We start from the raw sequence: 9,214 nt of genomic DNA, 5'->3' as shown, positions 1-9,214 counted from the left end.
ACAGCAGAACGGAAGGTTTGGCCCCAAAATCGCTGCCGCTGCAGCCTCTTGCCGTGGGGGGACCGACGCCCTTCTGTTCCTTTGACTATGACGTGGCGTTCTGGGGGGGTTACGTGTATTAGCTCTGGTGGATACTGGAGCTGAAGTTACTGTATTGCACAGTAATATTCATAATAAAGACACCACATCACAGGTCTCTGGATTGGGGGAAATCTGAAAAAAGCACGATAAGCCTTACCTGTGCTTAGACAGGTTAAGAAGAAAAATGAACTGACAAGTGAAGCAACTGGGTGTGATACACCGAGCGGCACGTGGGCATCCCTGAGTTCACCAAAAGGACACAGGAGTGACGGCCACCAGAGGGGCCTGATGACCCCCAGAGACCACCAGGGTACAAGACTGCCCATGGCCAGTGGCTGTTAACTTATGTAAATAGTTCCAATAAATGATTTAAATATGTATGAGATTCCCGGGAAATCCGATGCAGATGCATGATGATATGACAATATAAGGAGTGCTGGCTGGAACTGAGGTTGAGCACGATCGGTGCAAATATCCCCGTGCTCCCGGTGCTGCAATAAAGAATGCCTGCTTTCTAAAACTTAAAAATAAGTCTTCGAGAGTTTATTTTCCGGCTTTTTCGGTATCACAGTCTTGTTAAAGTTCAGCTGCTTTTTTAGCCCCCTTTCCATTTTGCCTTAATGAACCCCGTTAGCACCCTGAAAAAGAACTCTGCTATTTAACATTAAAAACAAAAGCATTTAAATTGTAGGAGTTTTCTTTGGCTGATACACGTGTAAAGATGGAAACTGGTTAAGTTGAAGTTGTTCTGCCGTATGGTTGACCCTTCACCACCAAAGGTGCTGAGAACCCCTCGTTTAAATTGAAAGTGTTAGTTTCTGTATTTGAGAATTGAAGACAGTGGGTTTAAATGAGGAAAGCAGAACACAATGGAGAACATCTGTCATTAATTATGAGGTGACATAAATACAAACCTGCATTTCCAGCATTTCATTTGCCACTTCCCGCCACTCTATTTCTCATCAAAAGCCTCAAGTGTTAAATCTGGGGTTTCTGAAGTGAATGCTCATGGTGCATCTTGTCACATGTGGGCAAAACTATCCACTTACATTTCCTCCTTCAATTCCTGGGGTTTCAGAAAGACTCAGATCCCATTTAAAGTACTTTTTCATTCCTGTGTGCATCATTCCATCAGGATCCTTCAGCCCAGACGCATCAATCCATTGAAAGCACTTTAAGAGCCAAGTTACTTAAGTTTTTTACGTGTTATTCTGAAGGTGAGCACTGCAAAGTCTCTGGGAACTTGTTTACATTTTCTTCAAGCACCAAGAACACCAAAGTACTCTTCCTGGCTCTTCTCTGAGTTGCATTACTACAGCAGATTGCCCTCCAGGCTGTGACTGGCTCTGGAGTGCTGTGGTGCTCCAACAGCAGCACTTGCATTCGGTGAGAGTGGATTCCATCAAGTCTGCAGAGCAGCTCTTTACCACATTTTTCAGCTTCCTAAATTTTGATTCATGTTATTGTCTGCTTATTTTAAGACCAGAACTGACTATGCGAACCACATGAAGTTCCTCAAGGCCAAGTGCAAGGTCCTGCATGTGGGTTGGGGCAATCCCAAGCACGAATCCAGGCTGGGCGGAGAATGGGTTGAGAGCAGCCCTGAGGAGAAGGACTTGGGGGTGATGGTTGACGAGAAGCTCAACACGAGCCGGCAATGTGCGCTGGCAGCCCAGGAAGCCACCCGTGTCCTGGGCTGCATCCCCAGCAGCGTGGCCAGCAGGGCGAGGGAGGGGATTCTGCCCCTCTGCTCCGCTCTCCTGAGACCCCCCTGCAGTGCTGCGTCCAGCTCTGGGACCCCCAACAGCAGAAGGACACGGAGCTGTTGGAGCGAGTCCAGAGGAGGCCACAAAGACGCTCAGAGGGCTGGAGCCCCTCTGCTACGGAGACAGGCTGAGAGAGCTGGGGCTGTTCAGCCTGGAGAAGAGAAGGCTCTGGGAAGACCTTCTAGCACCTTCCGGTACCTGAAGAGGACCTACAGGATAGTGGGAGAGGGGCTTTTTACAAGGGCATGGAGTGACAGAACGAGGGGGAACAGTTTTAAACTGAAAGAGGGGAGACTGAGATGAGCTATTAGGAAGAAATTCTTTGCTGTGAGGGTGGTGAGACCCTGGCCCAGGTTACCCAGAGAAGCTGTGGCTGCCCCCTCCCTGGCAGTGTTCAAGGCCAGGTTGGATGGGGCTTGGAGCAACCTGGTCTAGTGGAAGGTGACCCTGCCTGAGACAGGGGGGTTGTAACTAGATGATCTTTAAGGTCCCTTCCAACCCAAACCATTCTATGATTCTATTAAGACTAGTCTTATCTCCTTGTTACCATGGGTCCTTCCAACTTCATCCAGTTAGCCTGTTACGAGGCCAACATCTTGGCTTTAGAAGCAGCATGTTGTTCTAAGGATATCCAGAGATGGAGAATGCTCAGATTCTTTTCATAGCTTTTTCCAGTAACTAACCTCTTTTCCCATAATTAAGCAGTGATGACTAATTTTTAATTTAAATTAGTTTTGCTTAGGATTCAGCTCTTGATCCTTATAATCCTTCTGCATGATTGCACAGCCTTTCCTGTCTGATATTTTCTTTCCAGGGCAGTATTTATGCACTGTAATCAGATCTTTTCTAAATGTACTTTTTCAAATGAGCTGTTAAGATCTCTCTTGTCTGGTCTCTCACAGGAAAGGATTTTCTCCGACTCTCAAACAGTTTTTGTAGTCCCTCTGTCTTCCCAATGCCTTTAGAGAACTTTGATCCCAGAAGTGGACACATCATTCCAGCACTGATCTCTATCAATATCTCTATCATTTTTTCTCACAAGAAAACTAAACACCTATTCAAGTTCTACAGTCAAAACATAGCAATAGTTAACCTCGACTGTAGTCTGAAAGTCTGCACTATATCCCCGGAGTGTCACTGAAATAGGCACAGCCTCAAGCTGCACCAGGGGAGGTTCAGGTTAGACATTAGGAAAAACTTCTTCACAGAAAGGGTTATTGGGCATTGGAATGGGCTGCCCAGGGAGGTGGTGGAGTCACCATCCCTGGAGGGGTTTAAGAACAGACGAGATGTGGCACTTAGTGCCATGGTCTACTTGACACAGTGGTGTTAGGTCAAAGGTGGAACTCGATGATCCCAGAGGTCTCTTCCAACCTAGTTGACTCTGTGATTTCCAACCCAGTGTCATCTGTGTTTGTTCCAAACAAAGCCCAACCCTATGGCAGCTTAGGAGCGCCTGTGTGGTTAATGAGAAGAAACTAAGCCAACTAAACCCGCCTGAGATCAATTTATTGCTCCAGAATAGCTCAGGGAAGGACCCTTGTCAAATGCTCCCAACTGCTTTGAAGTCAAATGGGTAAGGAAGCTGTCAGTTTTCAGCTAAAGAAGATTTTTAAAAACTTTCCATTTATTTGAGAAGGAAGCATCACTACAGGAAACTTATTTTCAGTGTAGTTTGTAAATCAATCAGTTCATGTGTCATCATTTCTAAATGCACGCGGTTGTGCTTTTGTGAACACAGCAGTTGCCTGTCCAAATAAAGCACAGGCACATCAGCCCTGAAACACCAACTCTGCCCCTCCTGTCAGTAACTTTAAAAATGCCAAACTCCCCATACCTCACAAAACCCAAATCAAAACACCAGTCCAAAACACCAGCCATAAAAGGAACCCACCACTTTGTCTAGAAAAAATAAACCGCTCAAATTAGTGAAATAAAGGTGTTTCTCATGACAGAGTAGCCTATAAAAACGGAGAAAACCCATTTCTTGTATTTTATTAGACCACAGGCCATACTATCCAAAGTAGTGTGGGAAGGGTGAGAATTTAATACTATTCTCCTTGCTGTCAGTCCAAAACCAATTTGTAACAATGATGAAAACATGGATGCAGAGCACAATGCTGTGATTTTTTTCTCCATTGCAGCCACACTCCTCCCTCCCAGCTCCCCCTGGAACAGCTGCCGGAATGAAGTCCTCAGGCCACCGGTCAGTGTTAGGCTGCAGTGGTCAGTGAGAGCTGAAGGGCAGGTTTTCCACACGTGAAAACGGTAACTCTTGTCTTCTCCCTTTTTCAGTATATTGAATTATATTGTGCCACCAGCAGCAGATAAGCCGACACTAGTAAAGCATGATCAGAAAGAACCTCCAATCACTGCTTCTTGTGTCTTGGGTTGTTCAAAAATGTAAATAAAATTTCACAATGTAAACTGAACAGCTCTCCTCGAGAGGTCACTACATTGATCAGAAGAGAGATTAAAACCCTGCCTTGGAAAAAGCTCTTGTCCTTTATTACCTAATGGAGTGGAAGTATTCAAGGGAGCAGTTTTACCAGACTCTGGAGAAAAAATCTACATGCCCAAGAGGATTCCTCACTCCAGTTACTCATTCCTTCTCTCTATATTTAGGAAAGCACATACAACATCACTGTATTGCTAACGGAAAAGTTCTTGAAAACGTGCCTTTGGAGAGGAACACCCAGATCTGGAAAAAGAGACCTTCCTTCCCTTGCAAGTCTTACTTGAAGATTCAACTTCCCTTCTTTTCAGAACGTTTTCTACCGAGCTCTGTTAAAAAGGAAGCCTGATGGAGTATTCTGAAGCTTCGTGCCCCATACGCCACTCTTTTTCACACGTGGGAAAACAGGCCTGTGCTCTCTCATGGCGGGCACAGCCACGATCATTCTGCGGTTTTTCAGAAGCAAACAAGAAATTAGGAAAGCTCTCTACTGGAGTCTGGCATTGAACAGTCCAGTATGACCAGTAACTGAAACACAACAGTACATAAACTATTAACTAGTTCTCCTGTTGTGTTAGGAAGCAGTTATTCTAGGGCCTGCGGGCCATGTAAAGAAGGTGACAGCACTCCTTTCTACTGAACAGTTATCAAAAGCAGCAAATAGGTAATTAACATACTATTTAGTACCTTTGCCCAAGGGCCATCTTCCAATGACCCTGCGTTCTTGTGTCTTTTCTTTTTCCTTTACATTTCTACTGAATTATTTCCTGCCAGTCCCTCCAATCAGTCAAGTAGAAACAACATCTCCATGGAACTTGTGTACAGCCCTGAGATAATACTGCAGGAGAATGGGGGGAGGGGGGTGTAAAAAAAAAAAACAAAACACGAAAAACTAAACCCAACCCCCAGAATCAACAGTCAATGTATTAACTCCCATTTCAAACAGAAGACTAAACAAAACTAACACAAAGCAGGTGGGAAAGGGACAGAGAATAGGGGGAAAAGGCTCATCTCACTGCTGGAGTGCTACATTGAAATTACAGTGGATTCCCAAAAGCCGAGAGCTTGGCTAAACTAAAAATTCAGCCAGGAAGGATCAGCTTGACGGCGCAAAAGCAATGGCCATGACTCTGCATTTCTGCAGCCTCTACGGACAAATACCAACCACTGATCCTCGTGGTTACCGAAATACTAATAGTAACCCAGAAAGGATCCACCTCCTTGCTTGGGCTGCAGTAGCAGCAGGACAGCAGCACAGGTTTGCACGTGTACAACGACAGCTAACATAAGAGCAAGAGCATGAAGAAATATTCCAAGTATAAGCTTTTGTGCATCCTCTCACAAAAAATCTTAGCTCATTTTAATTTTGCTGCTTTCCTGTTCAGCAATAACTGGCAAGCTTTCCAGGGATTTATTTATGATCCATCATAAATGGATCATCAATTATTTATGTGTGTCATTGCTTTTTTAAGTCCTTTATGTTCAGTCTTGAGTTCCGTTTCCATCTCTTCCGTTCTCGCTTTCCAAGCTCGGTTTTCACCAACCGTGTTGTCTAAACTCACACGCCGCTCTTCTGTGCTTTTAAGGAGCATCTCCTTCTGGGAGTGCAGACCCTGACTTGTCTGCCACAGACCGTCCACTTCATTTTTAAGGCTCTATGTGTATTTGTGAGATCCAAGTGTTTGCCTAGGGCTGAATTTCTCACTGCAGCCGGAGCTGACACTTCTTGCAGTAGCGCTCTCTGATCCCTGGCCAGACCCTCACAAGAACTTCCAGCAGAGCCAAGCCCCGTTCGCTCTCCTCTCGCCGTGTCCCCGCAGGAGCAAGGGGCGTGGGAGGACAGGGGCTGCTGGGGCCACCCTCCGCACTCTTTCCTCCAAGGGCTTGCGGACAGCCCTGCCTCCTTCCCGGGCATCCTGCCCACAGCTCTTGCGGTACCTGCACACGGAAGGTCTGAGCCATCTCCTTGTGCACCTCGTAGGGGAACGTCCCCAGGAGAGTTTCTGCCGTTGCCTCACCGCCTCCCTCAAGGACAAGAGACACAGGGAGCGGGTCAGGCTCGAGCAGGGCGCCAGGGAAAGGGCGCGCTGACGCTGACTCCAGGAACCCTTCCCCACCTCCCCGAGATCCTTGGAAAGGCCAGCAGTTGCCAGGGGCAGGACGGGGCCGAAGCCAGAAAGCCATGACCATCGGTGGGAGTGCAGCCAAAGAGCCAACAGAGCTGCCTGTCTGGCCAGCAGCAGAGCCCTCGCTGTGCCTGCGGGCTGCGATCCTGCTTGGGAATGAACGTGAGCCCACGGGCAGCAGGGCGAGGTGCAAGTGTTTGTACAAACCCTCTGGGCTCCACCGCCTTTCCCAAACCGACAAATAAACACCAAACTCGTTCATTTTGATGAGAACGCCTTTAAAAAATTACACTCGAGGCACAAGATCAGCTGGGGACCTAAACCAACTTCTCTGGGGAACTTTTAAGCTTGCTTTGTGCCAGGAGAGCCCCAGGCTGCAAGCGTGGCATCCCAGTGTGCGCTGGCAGGGAGGGGGAGTCCTCCCCACCCCCCGGGCTCTAAATGATCCCTGAGTCAGTTTTTGTTCTGGGAACACACCACTTAACGCTGACATTTCCCTCTCTCCCCCTTAATCCCTTTTAAAACCTGCTTCTAGTTAACCAGATGCTTCTCCCACTAACAGATGCCCACCAAAGGCAGCAAGAAAAAAGCCATCAAGAACTTAAGATAACCTATCTACCATCACATTGGGGAGCTCCACCCTGCGAGTGGGGAAAGGTCAAGGCGTACCCGCGCACTAAACAGGTCAGAAAACAGTTGCGTGTCAGCTCATCCCGTCCCCAGCACGGTCAGCAATACCGCACCGCAGGCGCGCGCCCCACAGACCGCAGCACCGGGCGCGTTCTCGTCGACGCCCCTTCTTGTTGGCTCCACAGGAAGGCTGAAAAGTTTCCTATTTCCAACAGGATAATCACACACCCCCCCGGGTTTGTGTCTCGATTGAAGAGAGGATTTAGCTTTGTGTGCTCGCTCTCCTGAGATCCTCTGCAGAGGGAGGGCTTAAAATGGGGGGATTTGGTTAAATCCCGCTGTGGATCCCTGTTGTGAGTGATCCCAGCGTGATCCCAGATCTCTGGTCTCCATTTCAGGCCCCGGACGGTGCCTTTCACGCAGGTTTAGCCAGACTCCACAGCACAAACCCAAGCGCAGCGGATCGCAGACCCGCTCTCCCAGGAGATCAGGGCCATCTTTCCCCATCGGGGCCACCACGGCAGCAAACCCACCCCGAAGGGCGAGGACCTGCGACGCCAACGCATGCAAGCACGAGCGGTGCCGATCATGAGCCACAGCGGGGAAAACCTTCCGTGATGGGAGTTCACTGTGGACGAGGTGGGAAGGGGATGTTTATTCCTGTGGTTCTAAAAGTCAGGTGGGGACAACAGCGGGTTCGGGCATCGGCATGGTGCCCCTCGGTCTGTGCCGTGGCATTTGAGCCGGTTTCTGGTGCAAGGGGCGAGCGGGTGAGCCCCTGGGCACGCCTGAGCAGGGAGGCGGGCGGGCTGCTGCTCCCCATCCTTTCCTTACCGGGCCCGGGTGGCTTTTCGTTCCCGCTGGCAGCAGGAGATAAAAGGTTCGAGGGAAGGAGAGCCCCGTGACGGACACCTCTGCCAGCCTCGGAGGGCAGCCGGGAGGTGCCGTCCCTCCCCGTGAGCAGCTTTGGCGGCTCTCAAGAAATTCAGGAAGGGGTTTTCTTCTCGAGTACAGCCCCTGAGCCATTTTCTCACCACTTCCCTCCCCCCACAGCTCCCTTCCCCAGAAGGGCGGTTCATTACTGCGGGCCGAGCCCTGCGCGCACGCCGGTACCTGCATTTGGGGGGTGTTTGCCCCCCCCCGCACTTTCGCAGCGAAGATCGCGGCTTTCGGTTCTCATCCCCCCGCTTTGCTGCCGCGGGTGCCTTTGTGTCTGTCTCAGTGACAGGGAATAAATAAACTGTATTCAAAAGCCCCCCAAAGCGTTTCCAGCCTTCTCTGCCAATTTACTTTCACGGCCCCTGGGTCCCCTGTGCTGGGGGAGGGGTCTGGGGGTGATACCATACGGTTCAAGTTAGCAACAGTTTAGCAAGAGTAGGCCTCAGAGTTAGCAACAGTTTAGCAAGAGTAGGCCTCAGAGTAGGCTCTAAAGGCTTGCTCTGTGTTACCTTTGTACAGAACAAACTTTCCTGTCAATAATCTTCCTTTTAGCTAAGAATAATGCAGAATAATAATAATAGGTTCTGAAGTATCGACATGTTTTGTCGATAAAGTTTGTTTATGGGATTGATAACAAGGTTCTAGTAAACAAAGATTCATGCTGTTTATGCTTACTCTTAGATAAACAAAGGTCTCTGCTAATTATAGAAGGCCAAAAGACAAAACAAAACTGTAAAGAACAACTTTGTGATGTCTAAATTAATCTGATTCATAAACTCTTGTGTCAGAGGAGAGATAAGTCCAAAACGATATCTTCCTCTCGGGAACACGTGTACTTGTAAACAAGAAGGCCTCAACCACGCTTGCGCACAAGCACGATTTAAGGGGGATTGGGAGCACCAGCGACCCCCAGAGACCACCAAAGACCCCTTCCCCAATTTAGTACGCATGTGTAAAGGCATTACGTAATGCATTCCATACTGTGTTATGTATAAGTTGTTTTTTTAATTGGGTGGGTTTTTCCCTTGGAATTGTATATAAGGGGCAAGCTTTTGTTCTTAGGTGTGCATGCTAGGAGGAGAGATCCCCCCTGCACCCAGCGCTGCAATAAACCAATGTCGGCTTTCTAAACTTTCATTTGGTTTGGAGAGTTTTCTTGGTTACTATTTTCCGGTAACAGGGGGATCCCCGCCCTCTACATGGGGTCAGTGGCGGGG

The 9,214-nt window shown here is 48.5% G+C and overlaps 1 protein-coding gene across 1 annotated transcript in view; it reads left to right on the top strand.

The window, feature by feature from the left end:
• LOC137673377 (protein FAM118B-like) overlaps nucleotides 1–7,650 on the top strand; it is a 12,570-nt gene extending 4,920 nt beyond the window's left edge. Inside the window, exon 7 of the mRNA XM_068418132.1 lies at nucleotides 7,482–7,650. Coding sequence (XP_068274233.1) covers nucleotides 7,482–7,650 — 169 coding nt within the window. The remainder of the gene's footprint in view (nucleotides 1–7,481) is intronic.
• Nucleotides 7,651–9,214: the final 1,564 nt, after the last annotated feature.

The sequence above is a fragment of the Nyctibius grandis genome, chromosome 25 (assembly GCF_013368605.1).
Source record: "Nyctibius grandis isolate bNycGra1 chromosome 25, bNycGra1.pri, whole genome shotgun sequence".
Classification (NCBI taxonomy): domain Eukaryota; kingdom Metazoa; phylum Chordata; class Aves; order Nyctibiiformes; family Nyctibiidae; genus Nyctibius; species Nyctibius grandis.
The sequence above is the reverse complement of the archived record's forward strand: the minus strand, read 5'-3'. Positions and strand labels throughout refer to the sequence as shown.